The sequence below is a fragment of the Epinephelus fuscoguttatus genome, linkage group LG15 (genome assembly GCF_011397635.1).
Source record: "Epinephelus fuscoguttatus linkage group LG15, E.fuscoguttatus.final_Chr_v1".
In the NCBI taxonomy this organism is placed as follows: Eukaryota; Metazoa; Chordata; class Actinopteri; order Perciformes; family Serranidae; genus Epinephelus; species Epinephelus fuscoguttatus.
Genome location: NC_064766.1, coordinates 6,146,437 through 6,162,553, shown reverse-complemented (window position 1 = coordinate 6,162,553; position 16,117 = coordinate 6,146,437). Strand labels below are relative to the sequence as shown.

The following is a 16,117-nucleotide window of genomic DNA, read 5'->3' as shown; positions in this document are numbered from 1 at the left end:
CCTGTGTACCGGACACACTGCTTACTCCCTTATCAAGAACCATTTCCTTATTGTTCCCCTCCTCTTCTATTGTAGTTCTCCGACTACAATGAATTCGAATTAATTTGCACTGTTAAGACTGATCTGAATGATTGACGTTGTCTCATTTCAGTTGTAAACCATGGTAGTTGTGATAAAAGGTTTTCATATTGACTCTCAAAATACTAGGTTCCACCGAGATTTGAACTCGGATCGCTGGATTCAGAGTCCAGAGTGCTAACCATTACACCATGGAACCACTGACTATAATTAATATGGCGTCCAGAACACATCCCTGTGATGGGAAATGTCTATTTTCATATAATCTATGGAAATGCCACATAAGATGCAATGTCAACATCCGATGTAATGTAGCACTGTCATGTCTGCTGCATAACATTGTTTTAAACCATCGCTGCTAAGACCCTGTGCAATATCCCATATCTTTATTATACTGTGTATATATTGTAAATAGTTTTGTGTGTACAGTAATTCAATTTAGTGCATTCAATTTAGTATATATATATATATATATATATATATATATATATATATATATATATATAAATCTCCTATACTGTTTACACATATTTTATAATTTTTAATCTTTAATTTTCTTATTCAATTAACATTGTCACCCTCCTTTTTCTGTCTGTGCTTTGAGCTGCTGTGACATGTGAATTTCCCAATATAGTCCTTAATAAGTCAAAGTGCGCATAATACTTAATGCCCTCTTGTCTCTCTCAACACTCCACACTGTCGGATCTTACCTAATGACATTTTTTATTTTCATTTTTTTGTTTTTTTCTTGCATTCCCCGACATGTGTCCTGCTCAAGTGGACAGAGCGCCACCGGTCCATTGACTCCATCATGTGGTTGAAAATCGTACTGCAGCTCATTTTCCTCTGCCACCTTACGCAGTGTGGATGACATTTGGATTCCATGACAGGAGTGGCCTAGACTCACAAGTCAGTCTTTAGACGCTTTGCTTAACTAAACGATCAGAAGGCGGAGATGTCTGATTGTCTGGTGGCGAGACTATGAAGATCTATACAATCAGCACAGGACACCACAGATGAGTGTCACCAACTCAGTATCTGACCAGGTGTCTCCCCTTCTGTTACTGAGATATGATGTTGAATAATGGCCAGAAAAATGTTATTGTATGCTATTGTTATTGTATAACATTATGATGAGAGACTATGGTGGCCAACACAACCATGCATAAACACGAATGGTCCAGTGTTGAGCAAGAGGGCTGCAACCGGCAGCTACAATATGGGCAACAATGAAACCACTAGGGTCACCCTCAATGTGCGTCCTCTAAAAGTGCTTGTTTTTTGCCCGTTATTATAAATGTCTGACAACATTATGCAACACTATGTCTTTATGTTGAACAGTACGATCCTTTTTGTTACACCAGAAACAGCTCCAAAACCTCTATTGACTACTGTCACACCTAACTGGATCAATTAAAGATTTATTTCAATCAGACTAGAGATGGTGATTGTTGGAACAGTGTAAAGACAAACCTGAATGTTTTTTGTGAGTTTTATTTTGTTTCTGTTTCAATTTCAAACATCATTGTCTCCACAAGTCACTTCGACACAAAAACATGGGAAAATATTAACGTTTCCCTTAAAGGAGCTGCTAACTTCTACTTTTAAAACACTTTTCAGGTTTGTAAAGTGAAAACACATAGTGCCCCTTTTACTATAAAGACAGCAGAGTTATTGCTTTTATTATTCCATGCAAAACCTGCTGCCTACTTTACCCACAATGCTACTTGGCGATCGACAGTTCAATGTGAGTTCCAGGTGTGTTACGCTGGTAGCAGCTAATATAGCCTCAAAAATCCAGCCTCCAGCAGAGATTAAAAGTGGGATACAGAGGTCTGGTACACTCACGTCTTTATAAATCCACACCCCCAGATTTCTTTTTTTCATTTTCAAACACGTACTCCTCAGCTTCAACTGAGACTGACTTACATGACAACACCTGATGACATTTATCAGATTTCACACACAGCTCCCTCTGGAGCCACAAAAGGCTTTATTCAACATTTTTCAAATATGCAGTAGTACTCCCCAACACCTGTAAACACACTATGACTTCATATTATGTAAAATTAATGGAGTTCCCCTTTAATCCATAACTCTGATTTGTACTCAACCACTTCTTTCTAACAGCACACAAGCAACATAATCCCAGATTGAGAGAATGTACATCACTCATATCTCCACCCCAACAAAACTATATTACCCATGTGATTTCCATGTCACTGCAATACCATTTAAATTGGTATTGCAGCATTACCCTTGCATATTATCCATTGTTACCATAGCAACATCTAAAGAAATCATGTTGAGTGCTGTGGCTAACACTTTCATCTTAGGACAACGATCAAAGGCACTCAAATCACAAAACTGAAATGTAGCACTTGAAGGCCCGACCTCCTGTAGGTGCAACAGCTCGGGCTTTGAGACCGAAAGCTGTGTCCTGTTGTCTCCTTGAGTCGAGCATAACACCATCCAGAATAGGCGCTGAACCTGCTAATGGCTACTCATAGTTGTCACCTATTATCTTCAGTCTGAGCAATACATGTTGAATAAACATTTAACTCCTAACCTCTATACACATGTTCTGTCTATACAAGGTTATCATACAAAGGCTGCTGAGACAAACTGAACATTAAACAGGTCACTTGTAAGTCTATCTTCTTCAAGACACTGACATGAGCTTACATCAGACAGTACAGAAAGACCTACAGTAGTCCACAGAAATAGGGATTGATAGAGCCAGTGAGGGTGAAAAGTGTTCCAAAGGTTAATCAGAATATAAAACCATGCAAGCACATGTCTGACACAGCGTACAGTCCAGTCTTCAACAAAATATGAGTAGTACCAGGGTATCACTTTTACATCAATGAAATTTGCAGTATTTGATAGTGCACAGCACAGTATCAAGTAACAGAAATGGTTTGCAAACAGTGAGGAGGAAATGTTCTGATCCAGCTATGGTTAGTCTTGTTTTTTTTTTAAACTTCCATATGGTGACACAGCACCACTGAAACACAAATGCTTTTCTTCTGTAATGACCAATTGCCCATGTGGCAATTGGTCAGTGTTTAAGTCCTGAATGTGACTGTACATATTGGGACTTGTTTTTATACACTGTTCTCATCAGCGGCAAACACATCCAATCATCAGCCTGAGAGCTGATCCCCTGCTCTTAACTCACTGAGACATGCAACAGTCCAACCAATAGTGTTTTTGGACTGGAAAGGTGATGATGTGTGGAGAAACAGACTGGGACGGTGCTTAATGACTTCAGATCAGTCCAGCTCACTGCAAGCATTTACAGGATGTTGAGGAAGATAAAAACATGTTTGCACATGTTTTAAGTTATTCTGACTGACCGTCTGCTCAGGGCTGTATGTGACATTCAGAGCATAACTATGACTGAGACTCTGACAAATGAAGCCAACACAGAAGTGCCAAAAATTTCCGTTCTTTGAATGGCCACTTGAGGCTGGTTCCAGAAGTTCCAGCCTGGTACAATAAACAGTTTTAGTCTCTATAGCTAATCTCTCCCTTCATGCCAACTGTATGAGGGGTGACTTTTTATATAACTATATATTAATAAGACTTGAAGTTAAGCATAATTAAGGGATGATCTGTTGACAGTTTCCTCGGCTTCTCAGATCCATCCCTTGCTCCTCCACAGCTCCATCCTCTCACACAAATATGGTCACTTCTGGCTCTAAAACACCAAGATGACGACAGCTGAAATGCTGAACTCTGGGCTTCAAAACAGGAGTACACAAACCAATGGGTGATGTCAGTATGTCAGTAGCTTCGTCTATTATTTTTAGTCAATGAGGACAACTGGAGGGTGGGCACTACACAAAAACACTGTTCTGCCACTGTGAGTCTGGATGGCATCATCAGTGGTAGTCGTAGTATGAACACAGTGCATAGCGCTGGCACTTAGCTAGCCAGTGAGATACACACACAGGGACTCACATGCGCACACCCTGCTGGACTGTCCAGCACAACAATGAGCAGAGCTGGGATTACAACACACACACATGGAGTGTGACTTAATTCTCTGTTCAGGACACCAATACTCCACTATATCTTTACACAGCAAATAGTTGTTTGATGCTACATTAATGCTCTGAATGTCGCATACAGAATCTTTTAGGTTCATTAAACACTTTTTCTATCACTTTTCATCTTCCATCTCCATCTCTGCACTCACTGCCAGATATTAAGCATCCCTTCAACTTTCCTGCTTCTGCTCTTGATAGACTTGGTAGGTATCAAATTCCCACACCCAAACCTGAGAATAGGTTTAATAGCCCAAAATCTTTCCTAGAAAAAAAAAAGAAAGAAAATAAACTACTTTTGCTTCAAAAGGTCCCCATTGACCACCACACTCTTTCCTGCCTTTTTGCCTGTAATATAGTTCAGTGAAATTAATAACTTAGTAAATCTAATCCCTTCCAGCCCTTGCCGTGACTTGAGACATAATGTAGTCTACCATTAATTCACTATTGTTTGAGTTGGACTTGTTCAGCCAATTTTAGCAGTTCACCTTTTTTGCAAACACTTTCTCAGACTCATGTCAACTAACCAACAATAAAATGTGTGGTTGTTACTCTCTAAAAGTGGAACTTTCCCTCTTGAGTTTTGCTTGGTAAAGTTTTCTGCTTACTGAGATGGGACTACTTCAAAAATCTCTCAAAACAAGAGGGTGAGGGTAAACAAGGATGAGGGAAGATCAAATCAATGCATTTACACTGGAGCCCAGGCTCTTTAAAAAAATACTACACTGGTCCTGACCCAGAGTTTGACAGACCTGCATCTACAGCGTGGGCAAGGCCAACAAATAAAACATTTCCGTGACTTATGTGGGGTAAATGTCTTCTGGCGGAGCCGACACTCATGGTTGTAGTGTTGATTGCCAATCCAAATTTGAAAAGCTCTTGTTGCTGCCTCAGCTAACAACTTTAAAGCAGCAGACCACTTTGAGACTGCGTGACGTGAATTGTTGCGGTTTAACGGTGCTGGTGAACAAATGGTCTGTTGATGAATCCAGTGAGCAGTAATCCCATATTTATGTTTTTTAGGGCACTGAGGCTCATTGTTTCCTGTCAGGTGAGTTTCCTGATCCTGATAGCTTGTTGATCCACTAACTGACCTCAGCTGATGTGAATGAAACTGTGCATGTGAGGAATACATGGTGTTTCCTACTCTTGTGTTTTCATTGGAATCTCATGTGATGACGATGGGACCAAATAATGAAACATAATCGACTCAGTCACTCCATTGGTTCTGCTGTAATGTTCAGCATTGTGCTCCTCAGTTTAACATTTCACATTAGAGTCATTAGAGCGTCTGAAGGTGCAGGGACTTGGGGAGGGCGGCTGTCCAGTGTTCACTGTGAGCATGTGTTTGTGTATATATGCACATGAAGAGGAAGGTGTACCATTTCTCCTTGCTGCACGTATGTATGCATGTACAGGACTGTGCGTTCAGAGCCATTGTGTCAGCCGTTGCAGTTTCCAGTGGCAGCCATGTTGGTTCCACAGTCCTGCTCAGTGGCCTGTGCCGGTGACTCCAATCCATCTGAGTGGCGGATGTTTGGTGTCCCACGATGATGAAATCATATGGGCCTGGTTATATTTGCAGCACATTCTCAGTTATAGAAAAGGGCTGCCACATGTTGCTCTTTCCACAACCTGACCAAACTACCAATGGCTCTGTGTTTGTTTCTCTCAGTGCTTTTCAGGTTCCAAGTCTGGTAGCTTCTCCAGTATGGCCTTATGGTCCACACCAACACTGGCCACCAGTCCTCCTTTGCTGACTGGTGTTCCACTGTAGTCGATGTCTTCTCCCTTCACGGTTGTCATGTGGCCTCCTACAATCACAGTGATTACATGTCATCAGTACAGTGCACTACCCACATTCCCACCACTGCGCAATAACCACCCTGACAAACACTGACCTGCAAGAGCATTATCCCAAAAAGCAAAGCATTTCTTAAAGTGGCTGCTGTCCATGGCTGAGGGCTGATGTGCAAGCTAGCTTGTAGCTGTGTACACATATCAAGACAATTTACCAGTCATCTGAAGTTTGGTGGAAATGCAATCAAAGGCACAGTTTTTCTTCTAGTTGTCCTGGTAAGTTGCTATCACGATAACTCAAGGTATTCAGGCTGTGCCTGACTCAGAATTATGTCAGTTGTATTAGATTTGACCATTTAATACAAATATTCCATGATTCCTTTTTTTTCCCATACGAAGATGTAAAGTTTGAACAGGGCACAGCAGACGTTCAGTGTAACAGCAGCATTCACGTTATAGCAAACAAGCTAACGGCGCTGACGACAGATCAGAAATGTGCAACAACATTTTTTGCCACTAGATATCAAACAAAAGCCAAGGATGGTGTCGTATTAAGTATCTGTGAGCTGTAACATTGCCACATCCAAGTAGAAAAGAAAAAATAATGTTATCTCAGAGCCTCGCACCAGAAGGTTTCTCCTCTTGTGTGCCATTTTATTTTTTATTAGTGTGAAAGTCAAGAATACTCACTTAACAGCAAAATCTGGGGACCAAGATGCCCCCAAGAAGTACACTGCACAGTGCACTGACTAGCAAAAAACCCAAAACAAACAATTGTCTGTTTGTCTGTTACACTGACTAGAGTGGGGCCTTAAAATGTATTTAATCTCCTTTAAAGTAGAATTGTTATCCTGCTGCATTTTAGCACATCTCTCTTTATGAGTGAATGATGTGTGGTGTAAGATATCATATTTGTGTTGGTAACACAGATGCTGCACAAGCATTTAGCAGAATAAATAAAGATTAAAAGGCCCTACGAGTGATGGGTTCCTACATAAACACACATTTTTTTTTGCAAAAGTCAGAGCAGTTGTGATTATTTTGTGAGAGATTTGTGTTTTTCTCAGTGTTCTTCTCACTGGTTTGAAGCAGGCGAGGGTCAGTTGGAAAAACCTGATGACACATTCTTCCATGTACCAATCAGGATTTACCAACAACAGAATGTAATCCACTGAACCACAAAAGTAGGAAAATCTAAACAGAATTTTAAAACTGAAAAGAAAACAACACAATGGAAAATATTACATTACCCAGCGCATTCAGTATTGCCGCACCAGCACAGATGTCCCACTTTTTAATATATGTGACGTGGATGTAAATGTCTGCCTGTTCCATAGGAGCTGTTTCACTGGTAGGCATCTCCAAAAGTGACAGGACCTTATATCCTAAAAAAAAAACCAGAATGAGAATGAGATGCACGTTATGCTGATATCTGGTCCTACGAATGAAGATTATATTTTGCATAAACCGCAACTGATATCATAGTTGCAGATATAGCCTTTGAACTTAGTCTGCACATGCAATACTTCAGAATTCTCTACACACCTGCTCCACCTGCTCCTATGACTGTTGTGCTGTTTCCAAAAGCATCCTGAACAAAACTTTTAACTTTTCCAGAGTGGGAACGTGACACAATCACCTTTGGAGGGCTGATACTGTAGGCTGACCGGGGACGCATGTTTGACGCCTGACCTACAAACGCCCAGGCTGGGGGAGACAGAAGGGAGACAGAGACAAAGGGAATGGAGTGTCACAGAGGAGGAAGAAGTTCAAAACATTTTTTTTTTTTTGGCCAACTTCTGAACCAGAACAGAAAGCAAATTTTACAGCTTTTTTCCCTGAAATGGCAATGTAGCAGAACTCCTTCATGCCAAGGTTAAAGGAAAGCCTTAAGTTAAGTGATTGTCGCAAAAGAGAGAAAAATACATTTATTTCAATAAAATGTGAGATTTTTATCCAAACAGGCACCATTCATCTAACCATGTAAAGGCAGAGACATCTTGATTGACAGACAGAACCAAGTTGTGGAGGCACACACACACTCTTACCAGTGAACCCAGTAAATGGCTGGTGTATGACCCCGATGACTGGTTTACCATCTACAGCCACACATACCATTGTGGTCACATACTGCAGTAGATTCTCTGTGGAGAGGGAGATCAGCAGATAAACACAGAGGACAGAGTTGGGGAGAGAGATGGACAAAGATAGGAGAGATGGTAAAGAGAGAGGGAGATAAGGAGAACGGAAAAGAGGTTACAGGATATGGGTGGGAGCAGGGAAAATGAAGAATGAATAGAGGAGACCAGTGGAGAGAACAGAAGATACAGAGGTAAGTGTCCTATCTGTGCATATTTGTGTTTTGTAAACCTTTATGTTCTTATTAATAGCAAATAAATACTGGACTGCTGTTTGAAAGAACTTCCGATCCAGCTGGGGATTTAATAGGTAAACACTAATTAGAAAACTCTCCCATACACTTAAAACAACTACCAGTTAGTTTGTCCAGGGACCCTGATATACCAAGCCGATGGTAGACCGCTGATGAGTACCTGTCGACCTAGTTTTTGCAGTGTGACCTGCAGCTGTTGTCAGCATGCTAAATCAGTGGTGGAGCCTATCAGTGGGTGAATCCCTCTCATTGGCAGTTCAGCTCAGTGCAAAGGATGAAAAAATGGAAGTGAGGAAACGACTTAAAAGTGTGTGGGATCAAACAAACTTGTTATATGAAGTAGGATATTTTTTTAGCCACTGAGCTCTTAAGCAGAAACGGTTCATAATTGTTTGTGTTACTGCTTCAACATCGGGTTGTGTTGTTATTGTCTGCACTTGCTAACTAGCATCTTGAATCTGTCCTGTCGGTTTTCCACTTTCCCTTTTGGAATGTCAAATACAGACTACCATCTTCTGCTGGTATGAAGAGTTATTTCCTCTCAAGCAGGCACAGAATGTACGTGCTAGTTGACCATCAGCTGTAGTCTTTGTGGTGTGCTCATGTGCAACTTTTTGGCTGAGACATAAGCGACGTGAGGCGACGCAACAGTCGGTCTCTGTCGCCACTAGTTCGTAGATGTCGGTTTGGTGTGTCTGGGCCTGTGGTTTCTAACCCCAGGGGCCTTTGGCAGAAACAGTATAATACTAACATTACTATATAGGCTACCACCGTCTATTTGTTCTGCAATTATCTTGAACTTAATTTTCAGAAGTCATCTATAAACAAGATACTCAGACTACAAATTAGAAACACTGAGATTTTTGGGGGGGTATAAAAAGCAATGACCTTTATGTTAGTTGTACCAAAAATAAGTGACTCTAACCTCTAAACTGACCATTCATCTAACCATGTAAAGGCAGAGACATCTTGATTGACAGATATATACAGTACAGGCCAAAAGTTGTGGACACACACACTTTATTCTTACCAGTGAGATTCCCAGTAAATGGCTGGTGTATGACGATGAAATAACTGGTTTACCATCTAGTTTCTTCACAATACCATTGTGGTCACATACTGCAGTAGGCATTCTCTGTGGAGAGGAGATCAGCAGATAAACACAGAGGACAGAGTTGTTGGGAGAGAGATGGACAAAGATAGGTTCAGAGATGGTAAAGAGAGAGGCCAGAGATAAGGAGCACTCCATCTCTCCTTCTTGATCAAAGAGGTTACAGGATATGGGTGGGAGTCAGTCCTGTTGAAAATGAAGAATGAACTAGAGGAGACCGGATGGAGAGAACAGAAGATGCAGAGGTAAGTGTCCTATCTGCTGGTTCAGTGTGCCTTCAATTTTGAATAAATCCCCAACAGTGTCACCAGCAAAACACCCCGACACCATCACACCTCCTCCTCCATGCTTCACAGTGGGAACCAGGCATGTGGAATCCATCCGTTCACCTTTTCTGCGTCTCACAAAGACACGCGGTTGGAACCAAAGATCTCAAATTTGGACTCATCAGACCAAAGCACAGATTTCCACTGGTCTAATGTCCATTCCTTGTGTTTCTTGGCCCAAACAAATCTCTTCTGCTTGTTGCCTCTCCTTAGCAGTGGTTTCCTAGCAGCTATTTGACCATGAAGGCCTGATTCGCGCAGTCTCCTCTTAACAGTTGTTCTAGAGATGGGTCTGCTGCTAGAACTCTGTGTGGCATTCATCTGGTCTCTGATCTGAGCTGCTGTTAACTTGCGATTTCTGAGGCTGGTGACTCGGATGAACTTATCCTCAGAAGCAGAGGTGACTCTTGGTCTTCCTTTCCTGGGTCGGTCCTCATGTGTGCCAGTTTCGTTGTAGCGCTTGATGGTTTTTGCGACTCCACTTGGGGACACATTTAAAGTTTTTGCAATTTTCCCGACTGACTGACCTTCATTTCTTAAAGTAATGATGGCCACTCGTTTTTCTTTAGTTAGCTGATTGGTTCTTGCCATAATATGAATTTTAACAGTTGTCCAATAGGGCTGTCGGCTGTGTATTAACCTGACTTCTGCACAACACAACTGATGGTCCCAACCCCATTGATAAAGCAAGAAATTCCACTAATTAACCCTGATAAGGCACACCTGTGAAGTGGAAACCATTTCAGGTGACTACCTCTTGAAGCTCATGGAGAGAATGCCAAGAGTGTGCAAAGCAGTAATCAGAGCAAAGGGTGGCTATTTTGAAGAAACCAGAATATAAAACATGTTTTCAGTTATTTCACCTTTTTTTGTTAAGTACATAACTCCACATGTGTTCATTCATAGTTTTGATGCCTTCAGTGAGAATCTACAATGTAAATAGTCATGAAAATAAAGAAAACGCACTGAATGAGAAGGTGTGTCCAAACTTTTGGCCTGTACTGTATATGTACTTTTATATCGTGGGAATACAACTTGCATCCACACTTATATTTCCAGGTTATTATTTTGTGAAGCCCTCTGCCCAAAGTGAAAGGGCCCACAGCTGGTAAAGAATGGGACAGACAGCCAGGCTGACTAAACCGTATTTTTTGATGCAAAATTAATATAAAAACAGAACAGCTGCGTGATAGACTAGACTGACAATAAGAGATGATGGAAAGTTATCTCAATTTTACTGCCACACCATCGAGTGTGACATAGTGTGAGATAGGAAGAGAAGGTGGAAGTTGGATTATTGCACTATGCTTCTGTAGGTCATAATACCGTACTTAGAATGCTGCTTTGTCACTTTATTACCCGCCCGCCCTAAACTCACAATATCTTTTCAACAAGCTTACCCAACACGCCTGACCCATGAGTAAACCTGTGGGACACGCAGACTATGGGTAAACTCATGCATCACTGCTGTACACACTGGAACATTTGGCTGATGTTTCAAGATTTATACACTCACACAAGTTCAGTTTTTTGGCAAGAAAAATACAGTTTTAGTCTGGATGGGGGACTGAAACAGACAGAAAAGGATGCATTTATAAAATGAACTGGTGTAGTGTGGACATCCTCTCAGCCGCTGACAGAGTAAACATTAGCTTTAGCAGGCAGCTCCCAGCTGTATGAAATTAACTGGATGAATGTTAAAGAGGGCTTTGCTGCCAAGGACCCTGCATGGTGAGTCAACTTTCTGTAGATAATGGAACAAACAACCAGACCTTAGACAAGACAGTGCCCACCAAACCGGATATTTTCATTTAACATAACTCAACCATTTTACAATTTTAACAATGTACCCTACACAGTCCCATGAGCCTGATCTGTGAAGCCAAATCAGCAAATCATTTTTTAGTGAAAAAAAACTGCTTTAAGAGGAGCAGCACACAATGTTTCTCAGTGACAGGTAAACATCCAATGTGTCTTCTAAAATGACTGTGTAAATTAAGATGACCTAACTCCAGTAACATGCACACCTGTATATTCCTGCGTAGCATCTAGAGGATCAATCCACACAGTGACGCTCTCAGCAGGAACGTCTTTGCCGCCGTCTATCTTGTCTCGTATGTCAGCTGGAATGTCCCGGCTCCAGGCTGCAGCCTTATCCACCATGCTGTCATGTTCCTCACTGTTCACCTGAAGGGACACACATGCAGGCAGAACTATGAGTCCTGTGCCGTAGGTAAATTTCTTACTTAAAATGGTATGTGAAGGCATCTTACAAATAAGATTTCCTGTTTGACTCAAAACTGATTGAAGCAAACACAGGAATGATGAGACCACAACAGTTTTCCTAAAGGTCCACCTCTAACATCACATTAAAGCCTTGCTTCTGTGGTTTCTAGCTTTGTTGCTACTTAATGATAATTTCCAGTTTGTGATTGACCTGTCTAGACCAGTGGAACTGGTTGTGACTGAGATCTGCCTAACAAGTACTGGTATTCTGTAACATCAATGGAATTTCTACAGCAGACAAGCAATGCCTGTAAAAAGAACTGAAAAATGTGTGGAATAAAGGGGACCTGCCCGACAGCTTAAGTGATTTGTGCTCACCGTGACTTCAGGGAAGGTGTTGCTTATGAGGTTAAACATCTTTCTATGAGACTGCAGGTCACCCATAGTCAAAAGCTCATTGGCTCCCTCCCTTGTCTTGCCCTTTGACTTCTCTTTCAGGCCATTTTCTTCACGCACCTTCTTCACCTAGGGAGGAAAGAAAACACAACTCCTCATCATCACCACATGTTGACACTGTTGTGCCCCAGATGCTGATCACGTCTTTACTTCTGACGGTGGCATTTAGGCTTCAAAAATCATGAAAATGGTGTTCATTTGTGAAGACTATCTTGCTGAACAAAATGTGTAGGTATCAAACTTTTTTGCCACATAGCTTATTTATTGTAATGATCCAAAATCCAATGGAAAAGATCCATAGGCTTTTGAATGAGGGAACCAGGGCAACGCTAACTTCCCTTGTCGGCCAACAGAAAAACGTCATCTCGTGCCACATATTATTCAATAATTACAGATTGATATTAAATCAATATTTTTAGTCAACATAAGTCAATTATTTCTTAAGTAGAAAACAAGTATGTATGTATTTTCTTTCATCATCAACCACTCTTAGAAACCATTGAATATCGTTTGACAACAATTAGGCCTCTGGGGGCAAGAGCCAATATTTCAGAAGATCCGCTGTAGCCAGTGGATATCAGAACAAAGACTCCCTCTTCTGTGCGCCACTTACTGTTCGATAAGCAACTTGAGACAGGTCCAGACAACATTTCAGCTAATCTCTATTAACAGATATCTGCATGTGAACAGAGATACATTTTGAAAAAAGCCAATAAAAAGCAAAATCCTTGACAGACAATAGCTGACAGGTTCAGAGATTCACTCCTGTTTACCTGTAGGCAACCAAAGCCTGCTCAGATGTAATTAGTCAAAACTACCATGACAGAACCAGAATGTTTGTGATACCAAAATCTTGTGCTGTTGCCTGCAGATTCTGCATACATGAGCAGATATCTGTTTATAGAGATTAATAATGAACTGGTGTGATACAGTATCTCAGTCTAAATGTGGTCTGGAAAATTGTAAAAATTGGAAAGTATTCTAAACATTTGACTGTTCATAAAGAAACATCTTAAAAATACACAGCTTACTACTCCCACATTCAGTCCATGACTCTGTTAGAGGTGAGTGAAGCTCAATAATTTTAACTTCTACAACATTACGAACCATCCAGACCTCTCAGGTCATCTGGGACAGGTCTGCTTTGTGACCCCAGAGTCAAAACTAAACATGGAGAAGCAGCTTTCAGATTTTATGCACCGCATATCTGGAGCAAATTCCAAGAAACCTGCAAGTCCGCTGCAACTCTCTGCTCTTTTAGATCAAGGCTGAAGATGTTTTTGTTTGCCGCTGCCTTTTCTTAAATCATTTCTTACACTTCATTGTAACTTTCATGATTATTTCATGTGTCTTACTCTATCTTAACTAGTTTTTATTTTCTATTCTCTTGGCTCGTTGTAGACTGTTGTAAATGTATTTAAATGTCCTTTTACATTGTGCTTTCTTTGCACTATGTCTAAATGTTTTTGATGTTTCATGTCTAGCTTTCTGAATTGCTATGTTGCTAGAACATGCTATATAAATAAACCTGCCTTGCCTCAAGCCAGAGTGTGTGGAAATTAGACGCAATGAATATACATGACACTTCAACATTAGCTAAAAAATGACTTTTTAAAAACTATTTTTGCAAAGATGGACTTCAAAAGCAACAGTAAAGATCCCTTTTTCAGCTAAGTTGTGGTATTTATCTGTCGTCCTCGTGCTTTTATGCAAGTCACTACTGTCAGGCAATTTAATCTATCCATTACAAAACCCTGATCAAACAAGCAAGCTCAAACAAACTATAAGTTGCGAATTGCATGAAAATTGCTCTCAGTTTAAAGTCAATACTACAAAACCCCCTTTTACATTTGTTCATTTTGCTGTGGAAAAAAACACAACCATGTTTTTACCTCTGTGCCACCTAGCACTGCAGCCTCCACTGAGACAGCCAGCAGCTCCCTCAGATCCACTGTTCTTCTCTGTCTGCATATACAAAAGGACAGAGCAAGAAAAGTCAAAACAACACTGACTCAATAAAAAACTTTCTTCACACCAAACCTGATGAAACTATGTCAGTCTTATCAGCTTTAGGAGGGTGAATAAGGAAGTAGGTTTTGGACACCCTGGTGTTTTGAAATGAAGCTGAAATCATGTGCTCATTCATCATCTTACAATCAAACCACTGCCATGTAAGACAGTCACAAAGACTCAGTGTCTTCCCACAGACCACTGAAAGCCATATCATGGTAATGCTTAAGATCAGCAGTAAGGCTGATGCATTTAATATTCAATGCAACAGACACATTTCAATATGTACTTAAAAAAACTATACTACCGTAGTTCAAACCCCAGCCACAGTAAGCAGCTACATGTCTTGAGCTATGACAGAATATTATCATGTAGTAGCATCAGTCATACAAGAGACAGGGCACTTGCTCTAAGGAAACACTCAAACATCAAACATATTATCTTCTCTCCATCCAGCATCACAAACACTGAGAGGAGCCTGGTGGTGCACTGGTGTTTAACGTACAAGCAGAGCCCTGCATTTGCAGATACAGTTACCATACCAACAGTGAGAGACAGTGTCACGTTATATCATGTATGGAAATGTGAGTAGGGTCTGACCTGAAAGCAGCCAGGCGGTTGGAGATGACCCCTGCGTACAGGTGGTAGATGACACCGACTCCAAGGAGGCAGAACACCGCCACACCGAGCGGTGACAGCCGGATACCCATAGGAGCCATTGTCTCGGAAGACTTCTCTTGGCGTTTAGCTTGTATAATACGAATCACAGAACAAACCAACAGCCCAGCTGCTCGCAGTCTAACACAGGCTGTGGAGATGTAACTAGCGTTAAGCTAACGTTAGCTGACGTGGCTGTCAACGCCACCGAAGGGTCCCAGTAAAGCAACGAACGTTACAGCTACTGCTTCACACCTGGCGTTAATTAACGGATAAAGACGTCGACTGTCATGTAGCAAACAGCTGAAAGGCAGAAGAACAGAGGCTGTCCAACAACCGACATACGGGCTAATTTCGTTTAACGTTAGTTGGATGGCCGTTTAGCATCACCTGAAGTCTGTCTGACGAAATTCACTAAATAACCGACTGTCGTTTCTGATTGTAACGACATTCCGGTAGTTAGACAGCTTGACTGTGGTCCTTATTCTCGCTGTTAAGTCGTTAAAGCGAGCCAACAGTTCGCTGGTGTCGAAAGCAAAACGGAACAATCACATCTCTGTTCAGTTATTTTCCTCCAACGTTACATACACAGCGAATAAGGTCACGGGCTGTTCACTTCTCTTCCGGGTTATCACTGATGTCGTCATCACTCAGGGTTTGTTAGTTTTTTAGTTATCGATCTTTTACCTGTTATTTACAAAGAATTTCAATAAGAAACTATTACATGGACACAAAAAATCTATCTATCTATCATTTGTGTGTGTGTGTGTGTGTGTGTGTGTGTGTGTGTGTGTGTGTGTGTGTGTGTACAAACACAATATGAAAAGGATACAATGAAAATGACTGATGCACCAATGCAAGGTTAACAGGATAACCAAGTCCTTAAACTAACAGTCTGTCTGTTTACTATGTGGCTCTGGTCTGTCAGATCTGCTTCAGCCTTTCTGTACAGTTAAATCTTATCTTGGGTGAAGAGGTTGTGGTAAGCTCATATCTATCTATCTATCTA

The 16,117-nt window shown here is 41.1% G+C and overlaps 1 protein-coding gene and 1 non-coding gene across 2 annotated transcripts; both read right to left on the bottom strand.

The window, feature by feature from the left end:
- Positions 1-205: 205 nt before the first annotated feature.
- Positions 206-277, bottom strand: trnaq-cug (transfer RNA glutamine (anticodon CUG)). Its single transcript has one exon. It is a non-coding gene; the product is annotated as a tRNA-Gln (tRNA).
- A 1,749-nt stretch (positions 278-2,026) lies between these two features.
- Positions 2,027-15,721, bottom strand: bpnt2 (3'(2'), 5'-bisphosphate nucleotidase 2). Its single transcript, XM_049597246.1, has 8 exons — positions 15,052-15,721; positions 14,334-14,406; positions 12,364-12,510; positions 11,787-11,946; positions 7,979-8,074; positions 7,476-7,637; positions 7,181-7,315; positions 2,027-5,944 (listed from the first exon to the last, which is right to left on the bottom strand). The coding sequence occupies exons 1-8, from the start codon at positions 15,168-15,170 to the stop codon at positions 5,802-5,804; spliced, it is 1,035 nt and encodes a 344-aa protein (XP_049453203.1). The 5' UTR covers positions 15,171-15,721; the 3' UTR covers positions 2,027-5,801.
- Positions 15,722-16,117: the final 396 nt, after the last annotated feature.

Coding starts and splice junctions, on each gene's coding strand:
- bpnt2 (XM_049597246.1), bottom strand. CDS start 15,170: ATGGCTCCTATGGGTATCCGGCTGTCACCGCTCGGTGTGGCGGTGTTC. Junction 7,316..7,475: donor CATAGGAGCAGGTGGAGCAG/GTGTGTAGAGAA, acceptor TTTTTTTTTTAG/GATATAAGGTCCTGTCACTT. Junction 5,945..7,180: donor GGCAATACTGAATGCGCTGG/GTAATGTAATAT, acceptor CTGTGATTGTAG/GAGGCCACATGACAACCGTG.